The 17,850-nt window shown below is 32.8% G+C and overlaps 2 protein-coding genes across 2 annotated transcripts; one reads left to right on the top strand and one right to left on the bottom strand.

The window, feature by feature from the left end:
• Positions 1-259: 259 nt before the first annotated feature.
• On the top strand, positions 260-3,466 carry LOC107187227 (cleft lip and palate transmembrane protein 1 homolog). The gene is made up of 6 exons (XM_015575262.1): positions 260-382; positions 726-1,308; positions 1,352-1,471; positions 1,548-1,751; positions 1,829-1,966; positions 2,054-3,466. The coding sequence occupies exons 1-6, from the start codon at positions 266-268 to the stop codon at positions 2,812-2,814; spliced, it is 1,923 nt and encodes a 640-aa protein (XP_015430748.1). The 5' UTR covers positions 260-265; the 3' UTR covers positions 2,815-3,466.
• Positions 3,467-5,697: 2,231 nt separating this feature from the next.
• Positions 5,698-17,445, bottom strand: LOC107187293 (multidrug resistance-associated protein 1). The gene is made up of 21 exons (XM_015575357.1): positions 17,171-17,445; positions 16,460-16,759; positions 16,243-16,380; positions 15,998-16,111; positions 15,524-15,723; positions 15,090-15,275; positions 14,325-14,958; positions 14,099-14,245; positions 13,940-14,024; positions 13,623-13,822; positions 12,958-13,459; positions 12,239-12,416; positions 12,030-12,147; positions 11,731-11,950; positions 10,277-10,497; positions 7,631-7,811; positions 7,424-7,532; positions 7,225-7,351; positions 6,623-7,145; positions 6,279-6,525; positions 5,698-6,208 (listed from the first exon to the last, which is right to left on the bottom strand). Exons 1-21 carry the CDS (start codon positions 17,213-17,215, stop codon positions 6,094-6,096), a joined length of 4,590 nt encoding a protein of 1,529 aa, XP_015430843.1. The 5' UTR covers positions 17,216-17,445; the 3' UTR covers positions 5,698-6,093.
• Positions 17,446-17,850: the final 405 nt, after the last annotated feature.

Raw genomic sequence — 17,850 nt, 5'->3', positions numbered from 1 at the left:
ACCGACAGCTAACCCTTTCTATGCTGTCACATTATTCCCGCCAAAACGTGTCATAGCAATTGAAAATCCTTCCAACTTCACTGTCATGAAGCACGTGATTCAAGAAGCACCAAAAGCACGTCGAGTACCTATCGCAACCGTTTCTGCTACGGAGGCTAGTGTCGCCAGTGACGTCACACATCCGGTGCATGTGACTCCCTCTGAATATGGGTAGAGAATACACCCGAAACTGCCCGAAACAATCTGAACTGATCTGAACACAAAAATGGTGGGTGCAGAAAATGATAATCAAGAGCACAGAGACGTAGATGTTAGAGAAAACATGGATAACAACCAACAAAACGGAGAATTAGTTCCTACGGAAAATAATGAGGAGAGAGATGTGTGTTAAATTACATTCTTTTTATCATTTTGTCTACTTTATTATTCATCCTTTTCGATTGAAAACATTCGCGGCGTATCTCATCCGCAGACGAACGTACTTCGTTCAATCGTTGCATGTTGTTTCACGTGTCACGTTTAATTAAAGCGTAATCAACGAATGTCTGAATTCGTGGCATGATTCGTTCAGTTTGTAAATTCATTGATAATATGTCCACGATGCAACGAATGCGATTCACTGCAACCTGTTCTGTTCAAGGATAATGATGATGATGCATGTTTCAATTGAAGCTTATCATTTATGAAACTCTTTCATTAACATCGGTTCTCAATTTTTTGTACAGGTAAACGCGGAGGTCGACGAACAGAGGAAAAAATACCAGCCTTCGCGACTGGAGTCATTTTTCGCGATTACAAAATCTTTGATCATCCGTGCCCTTATTATTTATTTTATTAGTTATCTATTCAGACGCCCGCAACCCGATACCAATGTTCAGACATCTGGTGCTGTAAATCCGACGCGATTGCCAGCCGTAAACATATTCGAAAATGGGACATTATTTGATTTACATGTTTATCTATCGGAATCAGAGACTTTTAAACAGTTCGATGATCCAAGGAGATTAATATGGTTGGAACGGGGATTAATATACGGGGACTGGTACAGTGGACCAGATAAAGATGGTCAGAGAGTATTTCAGTACAAATTTGCTCCATCAAATCAATTAAAGAACAATGGGTCTATATATCTTCATGTATATGTAACCAAGAGTGGAAAGTCCCCTAATCCTAAAGCAGGAAAAAATATTTATGCTGGAGATTTCATGTCATATTCTGGAAAGATGTTAAATAAATTTAAGAAGATTAGATATCAGAAGAAACATAATATATACACACACACACATACATACACATATCACTTCCCAGATATATTCTGTGAATGTAAAATTGAATATTAAATGTTTGTTGTAGAAAGCTGAAGTAATGAATCAGGAGTATGTGTCACATTGGCATCCCAATTTAACAGTCAATTTGGTAATTGACCAAACAAATTGGGCTTATGGTCAAGTGCCACCACCATTGGATACATGTAAGTTCTTTGTTCAGTATTATGTACAAAAGATACATGTTAATAGCACCTTCTTTTTTTTTTATTTGTTCAATAGACATTCACTTTTTACCTGGTGAAACGTTTTACAAGCCTGTAATATACACAAATGATTTCTGGAATATGCAAAGGGACTATCAGCCTTTGAACGACACCGTCAAGGAACTTGAACTCAGATTAACTTACCAGCCTCTTTCATTGTTCAAATGGCAAATTTATGCAGCTCAATCAATGAGAAATAAGTGGACGTCTTCATTCATGGGTATGTTGTATCACTAATATTATAATATAATTTATTGTAAGTATAAATAGATGATATTGACAAGATTTTTTATACAGGGGAGTCATCGGATGAAGATGAAAACGATGAAGATACTTTGAAAGAAACATTATTGGAAACAAATCCGTATTTGTTGGGTCTAACTATAGTTGTATCAGTATTACACAGTGTATTTGAATTTTTAGCATTTAAGAATGGTAAGATGCAACTTTTTATATAAGTATATGGTATTCAGTTTCAATTCACTTTATACTATTTTATCATACATTCTTTTTTTCTTTCAGACATTCAATTCTGGAACAATCGTAACTCCTTAGAGGGTCTATCGGTTCGGTCTGTATTCTTCAATGTGTTCCAGTCGCTAGTTGTGTTATTGTATGTCCTTGATAATGAAACGAATACGGTTGTCCGAATTAGCTGTGCGATAGGTTTATGTATAGAAGTGTGGAAAATTAACAAGGTAGTAGATATTAGCATAAATAGAAATTCAAAGGTTCTCGGCGTCTTTCCAAAAATAAGTTTCCAAGACAAAGGGTCGTATGTGGAATCTTCCACGAAAGAATACGACAGGCTCGCCTTTAAATATCTATCTTGGGCTCTGTACCCTCTTTTAGGAGGATACGCGATCTATTCGTTAATGTATCTTGAACACAAAGGATGGTATTCTTGGGTCCTTAATATGCTTTATGGATTTTTACTTACGTTTGGATTCATCATGATGACTCCACAACTATTTATTAATTATAAACTGAAAAGCGTAGCGCATCTTCCATGGCGTATGATGTCTTACAAATTTTTAAATACATTTATCGACGATATTTTCGCATTCGTTATAAAGATGCCAACACTATATAGAATTGGTTGCTTCCGTGACGATATCGTTTTCTTCATATTTTTGTACCAAAGATGGATATACAAAACTGATCATACTAGAGTGAACGAATTCGGTTTCTCTGGCGAAATGGAAGCCAAGATGACTAGCGATAAAAAACAGGAAGCTATTATGGATCGTCCGAAAGATGAGACAGCAAAGAAGAATGAGTAACATACGGTACATAATATTAGCGTTGAGTGTATTATTCGAACTTTATCTGAAATTAATAAATTAATTAGTACCAAAGGATATATCTACACGCAACAACGTGTATTTCTGTGAATTTGATATGACTGGGTGTGTATGTATACATTCTTTCGGTTTCGAGATTTAGCCAAATAAACAAGCCTTGCAATGATACCGACACTCTTGGATGCAGGAGTATCGATATGCGTTGTATTAGGCGAAATATCAGAAGTTTACCATGTATATTCTTTTAGAAAACAATTCTTCATTGTTCTTAGTTCCGAATTTTGCGTTCAACTTTTGCGATTTTTAAACGTTTTATAACTGTTATCGCCTCGTACGACCTTGAACAAATATAAAGTTTATTTCAATATTTACAAAATATTTAAAAATGCGATTCCCTGTTCGTATACGGAAAAATTGAAATCGCTCGGATTGCATCTGAATAATTTAAACGACAAGCGATAATATATTCTTTGCGCATACAGTGAGGTATTCAAGTATTCATCACACGAGAATGCAGAGATAAAATGAACTGTGTCTTTTTATGTTATTCAATTTAAATATACATTTGTAATTTATAATCAATCTTTGAATAAGAGTATTAATACATTGTTTTCAGTTACTACGTAGTAATGCTGCCACTAATATTTTGGGGAACTTACTTTTCATTGAAAGTTTTTGCATTCCATTATTGAATTATTAACATTATTAATATTTTAGCAGAATAATTTTAGAAAATGACTAATTCAAAGCCACTGAGTGTATAAAATTTGTATCCAATTAGGTCAATTTCTTTTGTGATCACAAATTCCCATAATTAAATACAGTTATGCATATGAAAGAATATCTTTATTTTCATGGTTTAGTTGTATGAATAGTTCTGTTCCTCACTGTACATCACATTCATAAAATTTGGTTGGTATAATTCTTGTGTTAAATCTGGCACACATACAAAACTACTGCAAATTATTTTTACCGAAAATTCTAAATAAATAGAGGCTCGCGCAACGCAAATGTTAAAAGTTTTATTGTGATCGCTTTTAGATACAATTATAATTATATATTGTTTTTAATAAATCAATGTCTCTAATTAATGATTATCTAATAAGTTTACGTTATATTCATCTATAATTTACTATTAAGTTTCATTTTATGTAACTTGTACCGTTAAAGGTAAACCGAATTGATGGATAATACAAAGAAAATTCATGTATTATGTATTAATTTATGTAATAATGACAGAAATTTTATGAATTAAAATACGTTCATAAATTTGGTATTATTTTTTAAACATATTTTCTTAGTATATAAACATATAAACCCTAGGAATTTATGTACTTCTAATACAGTTTTCAAATACATTGAAACGTGAACAATGCGAGAACTATTATAATAAAGAAATATGGGAGTAAACATGTTGCAGTATTTCAACCTCGACTTTGTTTACAAATAATACTGGTATAATTTGATACACAAATGTTCCTGACTAAAAAGATAAATTATAATAAAGTGAATTATTAGTAATTATCATGATTATATATTCCCCGTTATTAATTTTCGTAATGTTTTTATTTTTACGTTCCATTTCGTATAAACAAGAGTATTTTGAAAAAGTTATACATACGTATATAAACTTACTTGCATTAACATAAGATGTTACTTAATCTCAGTTTGTTCTTCTTATTGATTTTCGTTATAAAACTTCACTGAGAACATATTTAATATGATACTGATTTATAGAATCATTACGTTTGTATAACACAAAGAAAACAACAATGTTATGTTCACATGGCTACCTATTTGTACAAAAACACCGTAATAATGGATATGTACTAGAGTTACAAACAGTCTAAGATACAAATTTTTATATACATTATTTTCTTATCGTGCTCAAAAAATACAATTATCTCAAGATGAAACCGAGACTTTTTTTTATTTGCAATTGTTCATATAGTATCCTGTTTAGCGCCATACCAGCTGTATCTGCTCCGTTATATAGTTAAATAGTTGTCAAAAAGTAATTATATTCAAAGTAGTGATGCGTGTTAAAATATTGATCATCGAAAGATTAAAAATACTATTCTTATTGCATAATAGCACCGCGCAGAGTTTTCGTTAAGGCGGGAAAGACCGTAAAGAAAATAGCTTGAATGTGCAGAAATACTATTGTCGTGGTATTCTACAGATTGCATGGCACTACAGGAATTCAAATACTATATGTAATTAATGTACAATATAGTATCTAATAGTATAGTATTTAGACAATTATAATATCATTGAGTATAACGTGATAGACAAATTATCAAAAGTAAAGCCTTTGTACTATACATAACTGAAGCATTAATGTTTCTTTAAGAACATATTTACAGAATGTAAAAATGCATTGTAGTCGTCCCTAATAGTGCAGTTTCGACTAAGATACTTAAGTATTTTATTCTGTTTAATGAAATTCGACAAAATCAACAACACCTGAAGAAACAACAAAGGTAAATAATGCTATAATAATGAAGTACTTTCCCTCGTGATAAAAAATAAAAATTAAGTACAACGAATTAAAATTATGTTATTAATTATGGAGTAACTAAAAAATACTGTTCTATTTTGTACGTCGCACAGGTTTCATATGCAAGTGTAAGCCTGAAAGGCAGCTTTCGTTTGACACTATTGAAACATTCTTTAACACGTTCGTTACCACGCGTCGATGTATTTGTGACAATCGTAATCTTATATTTTGCATCGGAACAGTCCAGTGGATTTTATGTGCATTATTATTTAAGATTCTGATGTACAACACAACATTCAGAAATGAATGAGGCATTTTCGTTACGTTTTTTTTTTTTTTTTTTAATATTTCATGGAAGGTACATTCAATAGGATAAAATATTGGAAATATAGTGGTCTGTGAAAACAGTTAGAAAAGCAAATTGTGACATTGAACGTGTTAAATCTCTGCACATAAGTCTATAAACTTATACTATTCAGCACAGAACGTGCTGCTAAAATGGCAGTACTTTAAGTAACGGATATCCGTACTACTTTATAAGTGAGCTGTGTCTGACAATTTTTAAACGTGTCGTAAGATCTTGAAAAATGTTGTCCTACAAAACTTTCTGACCATTTCAAGCCTAAGCATATTTCGTATTGTTCTCTATACAAGTGAATCACTATGCTCCTTTTCCTCTCAAGTGTGTTGTCATAGATTAAAAACTTTCTCTATTAGTGGCATCGCTTATACAATACCAATAGTGATATAAATTTGATTTAATTTACAAGGCCTGCATCTTTAGCGATATTATGAAATAAGCTAGATGAGTTACGGAGTAAGACTTCCGGAGAATCGTATTCCATTACACGTCCATTATCCAGGACAATGACCCTATAAAATATTCATCATTTAGTATTGATCGATGTTTATAAAAATCATACTATAATCTTGTGATAATTACCTGTCGGAGTCGAGGATTGTATTAAACCTGTGGGCTATTGTGAGAACCGTGCAATCTTTAAACTCTTGCCTAATTGTCGTTTGAATTAAGTCATCAGTTTCGAGATCAACTGAAGCTGTTGCTTCGTCAAGAATAAGTACTTTTGTTTTTCGAAGCAGAGCCCTTGCTAAACATATCAACTGTCGTTGACCTATACTTAAGTTATCTCCGCCTTCTGTTACTTCATGTAAAAGACCACTTGACAAACCTAAAATGTAACGTAAATGTAGGTCCATTCTATATCTCGCCTTTGGTGGACCACTGTACTGATTATTTGTTACGAAATCAACAAAAATTGCAATTACTTTTGATAAAACTCTTCAAATGTGCATGTTCTAAAGCTCTCCAGATTTCGTCGTCAGAATGATTATTAAAAGGATCTAAGTTCATTCTTAAACTTCCAGAGAACAATATAGGGTCTTGAGGTATAATAGTCAGTCTAGATCGTAAATCATGAAGACCCAGTTTGGCGATATCAACATCATCGATTGAAATTTGTCCCTCGGCTGCTTCTATTATTCTGAATAATGCCAACGTCAATGAAGACTTGCCAGCGCCAGTTCTACCGACAATACCAACTTTCTCTCCTCCATTGACGGAAAATGATAATCCACGAAGTACAAGGTCTAGACCTTCCCTGTAACGAACTTTGTAATCTTTGAACACAACGTGCCCTTGCATAGGCCATTCTTTGGACAGCGCAAAGTTTGGATTCTTCCATGGCGCCTCTTGGGGCGTTTCCGTATATTCTTTTATTCTCTCCACTGCTACTATATTCGTCTCAACATCAGAAGTCATTCTTACCAACCAATTTAATGTTTGCGTGACCTAAGCGAATAGAGAAAATGTTTCTTGTAATCTGTTTTAAAAGTACAGGTATTCACTAAAACAAAATGTTTTGTCTTACTTGTAAAGCATAACTGACAGATAGACCAACCATACCGGGTTCCATACTATCTCTACTCAATACAGCAAAAAATGCAGAAAAGAAAATTATTAAGTTCCCAACCATTTCTAAACGTATCGCCAACCACCTATGAAAAACCGTTAATAATATTTCATGTAAATATACTTTTCTACCACTAATATTTCGATGAAAGTTATACCTATTTGCGATTATGCTAGGGTAGTAACAGACTTGATTAAAATCCACTTTGCTCTCAGATTCATGAATAAATCTTTCTTGCACCCCGAATGCCCTAATAATCTGTGCTCCTAATAAAAATAGAAATAGATATTAAATATTACAGTATATTAATTATTTGGAAGTTATGTAGATTACATGAATTATGTACAAGCTACTGTTTACATACCAGATACTGACTCACTGAAATGTGAATATATGGGCGATCTTGAAACAGATTCCAAACGCTTCAGTTGTCGTGAACTAGCAACATACAATCGTTGGACAAAGTAATAGACTACACCTATCGGTATTATTACTGCCATAAATATGGGTGTGCTGAAACTTATAACCACTAGAGTTGCTGTGACCTGTAATTCAAAGGTGTTGCTTAATGTTTGATACCATTAAATGGTGTTTTTAATCTAATATACGACATAAGGAACGTAGAAATAAGAAATACGAATGAACGTACGCACATAATATAAATACCCGTATAGTTCACGTATGCAATCATAAAATGATAATAACTGTGTAAAAGGAGAATTTCAAAATAAACGTTCATGCAAACTGTTGGATGAGGCAATCTTATCTAATTTTTTCTGAACACCAACGTGTAACTGAACATGAAACGTAATCCATTTTTTCATGTTTCTTTTAATGGTATATCAACATATAACATAGTTACTCTTAACTTTAATATCTTAAAATAAATGTGTAGAACACATGATGTATTATGAATGGTACACAAGTATGAAAATGGTAATTAGTGTATACTTGAACAACTGTTTTCAATGCAGACCACACTTTTACCATGTTTGCCACATATAATACATTAAACAATGACTACTTTGCTGGAACGGACACAATTATACTCAATTGCAGCTTATATTATATATTGTATAAACGCAATTCATTTCTAATTAGGTGTACATCAATTGTACATTTTACCCTGAACATTTAAAATTTCTTAAAAGCAGCCAGTGAAGTACTGAAATTGTAAGACACACCACTTTAAACACTAAAACGTTGCTGCACAAAGAAATGACTGTGATTCATGTAGTTAAATGAGACATACTTAAAGCATAATATCAATACAAACCCTTTGATAAAATGGAATTCTACAAGGGTGGACCCAATAAATCATGACTGAAGGAGTTATAGAAAAGAAATAATTAAATAAAGAAAAAACCAATCATCGTAACCTGATTCAGGTATTTTCTAAGAATTACCTCAAACAAGCAATAGATGCTATCAGAAATTTGTTGAGGGAGAGATGTGTCCAATATGTCGACGTCTTTAGCAAACCTGGAGATAATACGACCAGTAGGAGTCGTATCAAAGAAGGTCAATGGAGAACGCATCACAGCACGCAGCATCCCTACGTGCATCTGGCGAGCAGCCAGCCAACAGCCCAGCTGCGGTGCCAAATCGCAGAAAAAACTCGCCAGCGCTACAACATCAGACATGATTGCCTTTCATTGTAACCGCATTAACAGAATTTCGAATTTCATATATTTTGAAGTTGATAAAGAAAACAAGTGTTCCGATACTTTCAAAATCTGAAACACACACTGAACAATTGTTTCTTTCCATTCAACATTTCTATGCACACGTCTAATTCGTTACAATGAATTCGCCTTTTCTAAGTAAACTTTCATAATACCTGAGGTTCTTGAAATCCTATTCGTTTCTAGTATGCACGAGCAAGTGAAACAAATACTGGTTTAACATAGAAATTTGTAATACCAAAAATTAAACCAAAATGCTGTTCTGTCTCATGTTAAGCGAGGGGGTGAAGTTTGCTGTGCAGTAGCATGCTAGGCACATATATAATGAAACACAACGCGTATTAAGCTGTATGGTATTTAAAATGTTAAACGATTCACCTACTTGAAAAGCTCTTTGGAATGAAAAATTAGTAGCCGTAAGCCTCTTAATAAATTTTTTCATTCTCAGTAGCAAATTATAATTATGAGTCAATGAGGCAACCGAAAAGTAACATAAGTTCCCTTATGAATAAGCACTAACATTGAAAACCCTATTAATAGACTTCCGAGCAGAAAAGTATAAAGCATATTATGAAGGAAAAAGCAAATACATGTGAATTTTCAAGCACAAACAATCTTGTTCTGCTTAATAAAAGTTAATTTGTATAATTGTGTCCATTACCTAATTACGATGTTACACTGCTGCACAGTAGCTTTACATATAGATTGCTGGTGACTGTATAAAAACAGATAAAAAAGAAAAGAAAAGAGCGACTTAATAATTCCAAATTTTTCTTTGAATAAAACTTAGCTAGTAGACAAACTAAAATTAACATACATTAAAATTAATTGAACCCAAAATACAGTCACGATATAACCAGATTTTCATAAATAATTTCATCGTAAGTTAATGTTTCCAATATACTGAATAATTGTGAATTAATTTATACAGTGACATCCAATAAAATTGAATTGGTATCTAGTGGAATTAGCGTGTCTATGTGTGGCTCTATTTGATTTAACTTGTGGACAATTCTCTTAACTTAGTTTTCATACCGTTTTTCATACAGTTACTATATCTGAACTTCCATTATATCTCCACTTCCATGAATAAAAAAAAATCAGAAAATATCAGCTAAAACATTGAACTTTCGAAGGAAATTTTAGAAGAGCTTAATTATCAATTATTCATAGAGGCTGTATTATCAGAGTCATGATTGCAATTAGCAAACGGTTAACAAACGTCACGGATATGTAACCGTTCGATAAACTTAAGGCATAATATAATTTTACACGAAAAATCATTATGTGTTAAGTACAATATTTACAACGAGAATATATCATACCGAAAAAAGGCAACTAATCCAAGAACGTAGTATAGTCGGTAAAACGTTATCAATGACATCGGTGTCTTTACTGAGTCGACTAAGAATTCGACCAGTTGGAGTTTTGTCAAAGAATGTCATTGGGTTGTGGAGAACACGTTGCAACATATACTCGAAGAGGCGCACAGATGCATATATTGTTCCTTTTGCCAGTACTAACGACCCAGCAAACGTTGTCAAGCCTACAACGATTGGTGATAACTTTGGTGTATTAGACCTAACAGTTGTATCAGAAATTTGCTACAGTTCTTGCAATATTTGCATCTGATATTAAGAAAAAGAAAACTAATTCATTTAATGATCCCACAGTTATCTTCGACTCTGATTATCATCTTTCTAACACCATGTGCAAGTTCCTTACTGCAGTCACACATGTATTGAGGAGGAATTTACAATTAAACAAAAAAGATTATTATGATGTACATTACTAATGAAACGTAAATCCCATCACAATTTATCTAGGCAATATAAATGAAGTAGTGAACATGCACTACGTTATACATACTACTATCTGTCGTATCACTATTCGCATTCATAAATAATATTAGTTTTTAATATAGTTAATCTTTCAAACAGAACTATGCGATGTAAAAATTTGTTCTAATGTGGAATTTATTATATTAATGACATTCTCAAAGTAATCAACGAATCAATTTAATTGTATTGCATCGATAACACGTAATACTGTCGATTATAGCAATTTGCTTTTTTTAATTTAGATACAATTGTAGAACTGCTACAAGCAGTTGACAATTTAAATATAAATGGTACCTCGATTCTAGGCTTTAGTAATGAGTAAGCAATGAAAAGCTTTATTGGTTCACTAGACCATGCTTAAATGTTGTACTAACGTTAGTAGAATTGTTTAATTATGATGATTCTACTCTATCAATTACAAGAGACATGTACATTTGAATTAACGAATGAAGAAATAAAATACATGCGAAATATGAATTACTTAATTTCGGATGTGACAATAGTCGAAATAGTTGCATTTAAACATATATTACTACAAAGCTTTACTCTGCCTATAAATATTCTATAGACACAGCAAACCACACTCGTACTCTTCGGATACAAGTTGGATTTCGTTAATGTTTTAGCTCTAACTATTGTGTAATACAATTTGAAAAATTAGCGAATTTAATGTACAACTAGTTAGTAAGAATTATGTACATGTTTATCCATGTATGTATTGTTCAAAATTAATAAAAAAAAAATCACCCCAAAACTGTGTAATCTGTGAAGGAACATGCTCTTTGAAAACTTTCCACTTATATCATTGTCAGGAATAAGCTTACCTTAGCAAAATGTACTTTACAAACATTTTGTTCTATAAAAATAGCTAGTATACTTAATCTCAGTGAAAAATTGCTAAATATCGTAAAATATTCATACACTTGTTAAAAACATACCCTGACCAAGACCAAGTCCACCATACACTCCGAGATACAGATCCTGTTTCGCTCTATCGAATGTATTGTTATCATCTGTTAAATTATCATTTGACCAGACACTCAGCCAAGAATTTGAGCCAATACTAAATCCTTGATAAATAGCATTCATTATGATAGTCGCTATCGATAAGAACCATCCAATGGATTTGAAATAATGAGAATACACTTGCCATTTGACCTTATTAAAAAAAAAATACAATATAATAAATACGCATATAACGACTTCTCTAAAAAAAGACAAGACAACATTGACTTACACTTCCCGTTTCAGTTTTTTCCACTTCTATTAATTTATCATTCGGTTGTGTCAATTTTTCACTTACACTGTTACTACGTTTGTAACTACCTGAGTGTTGGCTGTCCGTGGAATATTGTCTGAAAAATTTTGTGGAAACATGATAGTGAAACAAATACACTGTAAACACAGAGGGAGAAAAAAATCGAAGTAATAACGAAAGAATCTTACCGTTTTAATGAGCCATTTAAAGATCTTCTCTCAACAATAGAACCGGATTCACTTTGACTTTCTGACACTCTCGATCTGGTTCTTGACAATTTCTGTTGTAATTCTTCCGATCCTATCGTTGATTCCAGTTGTTGTTTAATTTCACTTAAATCTGCTTCTGAGCCATCATCAGCATACACTGTTCCAAATTTATTATAGTAGATATGAAGTAATATGTCATATTACAATAATGCATTATTATAGTACGAAAAAAAATAACACGCTACTAATAGAAAATCGTAACAGCAAATCATATGTATGTTAGTAGTAATATTTTAAGAGAAAATGAATCGTAGTTATTTAAATAATGTTTCCATGACACTCTGGTTTAAATTGAACATGCGCTACACAAAAGAAACGTCCTGCATGCATGTCAATATTGCGCTAAGTGGAAATAAAAAATTTACACAGGAAGTGGCTTCATACTACGAGTTGGCTGGTAAGTTTTTTTTTTCTTTGTAACAGCGTAATCGCAAAAAAATACTAACATCCTTGATACTCTAACATCACAAGCCAAATGCAATATGTGCCATTTTCCGGACAATCACGTTAGGGAAAGGAATCGTAATTACTTTTTTCACTGACTTACGATTTCCAACTTAGAACCATGAAAAATATAATTGAAGATTAATAGAGAATACGGCTAAGAAACTTAAGGAATAGAGGAATTGATGTTATACCTTCTTGGAGGTGGTGCAACAAAAATTCAGAAAATGCTCCCCTTTTCTCCAGAAGCTGTTTATAACTTCCGACTTCTGTTATCTCGCCATCTTTCAGAACGATTATATTGTCAACCTCCGGTAAGAAGGTGATGCCATGCGTAACAAGTAACCTTGTCTTCTTCTTGAGCAGACCACTGTTACCTATCACATTTTCAAAGATGTGCTTTCCAACGTGTGAATCTACCGCGCTTAAAGGATCGTCCAGGAAGTAAATGTCAGAATCATAGTATACTGCCCTTGCTAATGCCACTCTTTGCTTTTGCCCGCCAGACAAATTTATACCCTTCTCTCCAATTTCAGTCTGATCACCAGCAGGCAATACTTTCAAGTCTGGATTCAATGCACATGCTTCGATTATACGATTGTACGAACTCTTATGCAGTGGCTTTCCAAACAAAACATTTTCTTGCAACGATGCGTTTTGTATCCATGCTTGTTGGGACACATATGCAATCGAACCCTGTATCGCAGAGGAACAAATTTATATGAATGTATTACATTGTTTGTAATAGACACTCTTATAAGATTACGGTGAAATTTCGATTATCCGTCACTCTCTGTTAAACGTCGTAACAGTTTTAATCATTCTTGATGTTAAAAGATCTTGTTGAAGATATTCTCACCATAGTGTTCACTCTGCCACTTATTTTGTCCATTTCTCCTAGAAGCGCTGATATAAGAGAACTTTTACCAGATCCCACTGTACCGACAACAGCCACCAATTGTCCTGGATTTACTTGTAGATTGATATTTCGTAACGTCGGTTTATCAACATTCTCTGTATCCCACGTGAAACTACCATTCTCGATATGTAGGAGATGTGCTACATAATATTATATGGTAATATTATAGTGGAATATTGCATACATTATATAATACATAATAAACAGTGCAATGCGATTCCTTTAACTACATAAAAAGCAAGAATTTATAGACTTACACTCGGATGGATCGTGTTGAACGTTACTGGGATCCAATTCTTCCGAATTCATGAATTTGTTAATACGTTTCACAGAAACCCAGGCCTAAATATGATTAACGATTATTATTAATGGAACAAGTATGCGCGTTACAATTGGACTAAAGTATTATCAATTACCTGAACCATGTTACCAATCATCATAGGTAATATAGAAAGAGGAAACCTCAAGATGTTAAACAGACTGAGCGAAACGAAAGCAACAGTACTATTTAAATGGTTATTCTCATCGATAAGTACATACGTTGCGAAGGATACTAATGACACCTACAAATTTTCAAGAAATAATGACACATGCCATTTTCTCGTATTTATACAGATTAACGGAATTTAAAAATAAACTTACTAAAAACGGAGCGAAAGACCAGATGAAACTTGTCGCAGAATTATGGTATGCTGCTTCTTTTAGCACTTTGATCTCTTTCGTACGTATCTTCAGTATTTGCTCTTCAAACGAAGGTTCCCATGCGTACAACTTTAACACTTTTATGCCATTAAGAACTTCACTCATTAATTTAACTCTCTGGTCTTTGTTTTTCATTTGTCTGATTTGCAACGTTTTTAGTCTATTTGTGATTAATAAATTTACTGGAATAAGAATAAGTAGAACAGCTAAACCAGCGAGTACTGCTGGCCCGAGTTGTTCCCACAAAAAATATAAGGCTAAAACGATTTGCAGAGGCGCAGACCAAATCATATTTATGTACGCTGTTAAATCCATGAATCTCTGTGCGTCCACGGACATTAAGTTTACTATTTCGCCGAGTGTCGACTCTTTTCTGGCAGAATTCGACATTCTTAATGCCTTTCGATAAATTGCAGCTGTTAATGCAGTACGTACACGTAATCCAACTAAGAACATGCGGTGAAAGTACTGAGACAAAATTAATGTTTGAAATATGGCTGTAACTAGGAGTGAAACTGCTAACAAATAGCCCTTCCACATTGATTCGCGTTCCTCAATAAAACGAATGAGTAGTCTAAATAAAAAAACAATGAACAATTATAATATACATATAATTATGATTCTAATGATTTTACTAATTTCAGGAATACCAAACTAATTATTCAAAGTAGAAAGGACCATGCCGAGATACACCAAGATACTTACTTCAATATTTGCGGGCTGGCGAAAGTCATAATGTCTTGGACAAATTTAAGTGCGGCTGCGAATAAAAATGTAGCACCGAAAGCTTTACAAAGAGGCGGTAAAACTGATGACACCTTCCTCTTATGGCCACTATTGAAATCTACTTGCCCAGAAGACTTTCTAAATGACGCCTTAGTGTCTTGTACGCTAAAATAAAATAAAAATTATATTTATGCAATTCACTGAATCAACTTGCTTTAGTTACAATGTGTAACTAACATTTTTTCACTATGTATTTTAACTTACCTAAAGCAAGTCCAAAATACTCTTGTTAGCAAAAGTAGATTGATATTTTATTACTAATGAAATTGTATATATAATGATTTTGTCTTGCTTATTATTATTATTATTGTTTTTCTCATTTATTATTAAATATTTACAAATTTCACACTCACTTGTCATTTTTGGGTGCATTCTTGTTCCAATATTTATCAAATTTTGGTACAATTTCTGTAGCACTATCTTCCGTGTTCATAGACCACAAGTCTGTAGTTTCCAAAGGTTTTCTAAACCCTTTCCATGCCATTGGCTCGAACCATGTGAAAAATATTTTTGCTGGAAAAGAAGAGCTTTGTTCTGGGCATGGTTTCTCCCCCTGTTACATTTAATAAAGAAAATTAAATCATAATATTCCCTATTTTCCTACTTAATACTTTAAGGACAAATTTCCGACAATACAAAGGATGTTTATATTTAAATACAGTATAAATATAAACATTTAGATAGAAAGTTTATTTTTTTTCTAATTCAGTAATCTTTTCTTTCTTTTTCTCTTTAGTCTTCAAAGTGTTTAAAGCTCAGGCAAAAAACTATTTAATGTGTAAAAATTAATGTATAAGAATTAACAGTATGTATATAAATTAAATTACCTTTGGGTATTCAGAATATTTAGGTTCTGCATCAGCCAGAAAATTCAACAAGAACAGAATTACAACCATTGGATAATATATCATGTATGACAAAAATGAATAGGTAGCTGTTCCCTGAAAGAATAATAAAATGACCTTCATTTTAGAATACACTTAGAAAGAAACATTAGCACACCATATACACAACCAAGGGAATATAAAAGATATAAATGTGTGTAATATAAATTAGAGAACAATTACTGTACCTCATTGATGTACATCCTTAATAAACTTCTATACTGAACAATTCCACAAACTACCAAAAGAAACCAAAACAAAAATAACAGTCCAGAGGTTCTCATTCCACGTTTCCTATTATATATCACTAAAGTGGATGCTAGAATCTATAACAAAAAATAAAACTAACACTATCAAGTTGCAGAAGTTCCTCGAGGATCAATAAACTTATAAAATCATACTTACAAAGGAAATGATTTTCACAAATGGTGTACAATAATCAACAGCATAAACTGTTTCATAAGAATTTTTGTGTATAGTCTGCCCTAAGTCAATGATACTAAGTACAATCAATGCTACTATAAGTACTTGTTTAGAAATATATAACCATGTGCACGGAATATCTTTCTTCTTGCTATTCATAAGGTAATACACTTCAATTGCAGAAAACATCCACAGAAATGCACATGGTACCCATATTAATATCGTTTTCTGAAAACATTCTGGGATATCTGGATCCTCTGTATTCCATGCTAAATCATTATCCTGAAATACACAAAGAGAAGTATCATTTGTTTACTTCTTTCATTTAACCCCTTCTTTGTACAATAAAGTAATTAGGAACAACAAGATTCTATTTTGAACAAAGCATAACCCAAACTGAAATTGTTTACATTAATTAAAAGAAAAATTTAAATTTTCAGTAAAAGTAAGAAGGCTGTATATGCACAAGGTTTCGGATGTTATATCTTTAACAATCGAAATGATATCTTTCAAAAAAGTTTCTTCTGTGTTAACAGACCACCCTGAATACATTTCAATCTCATGATTGAACTCATGAGATTGGAGTTGTGATATTGAAATATATATTAATTGGACGGGTCAATGACCCGATCGAGGAGATACTTGATAATTTAAAAACAAGAGATAAATTTTAAACAGAACAGGCGGTCTCACCCAGAACTTGGAGCCACAAAATTGATTCACGGCTTGATCCTCCATAATGATACATTTACTTCTTTATTATTTTCGTTGTTTGTTAGTCGATTATATTTCTATTACACTGATCGTCCTTCTTGACACGTTTTCATACTTAATTAAGTTGCCCGAATCGGATATCTCGGATCACAAGTGACTGGCCACAAGGCTTTCGATCAAATGTACCACAGACTTACGCGATCTATTGTCTTATGTGACTAATGACGACGACCACGACGACCATGAAACTACCATCCGTCCCCTCTCTGGAGCAGACGCGAACTGTGCCCGAACCGCTTCTGGTTTACCTTATAGTCATTTCTCCGGTTTATTTGTCCAATCGCAACACATTACGTCACGTTACTATACTGATAGAAAACCCTAAAATACCGGTTCTCTTTTTGAAAAAAGAAAAAGGCAAGACATCAATATTTGAATCAATTAAGTCAAGATTCTACGGAATTATACGGAAAGATTCTACGGAAGAATATCTTTCATGGTACGATATGTGTCGTGACGTCATAATTACTAAGCTGCGGATCTTCATGCAAATGTACATTTTTATAGATTAATTTAGAACAACAGGATTTAAATAGAATTTTATTCTCTGTTCATGCAAGCTTTTTAAACACAAAATACTGATAGTCTCGACCACACTG

The sequence above is a fragment of the Dufourea novaeangliae genome, unplaced genomic scaffold (genome assembly GCF_001272555.1).
Source record: "Dufourea novaeangliae isolate 0120121106 unplaced genomic scaffold, ASM127255v1 scaffold99, whole genome shotgun sequence".
Classification (NCBI taxonomy): Eukaryota; Metazoa; Arthropoda; class Insecta; order Hymenoptera; family Halictidae; genus Dufourea; species Dufourea novaeangliae.
Note: the sequence above shows the minus strand (reverse complement) of the source record. Positions and strands in the feature narration are given on the sequence as shown.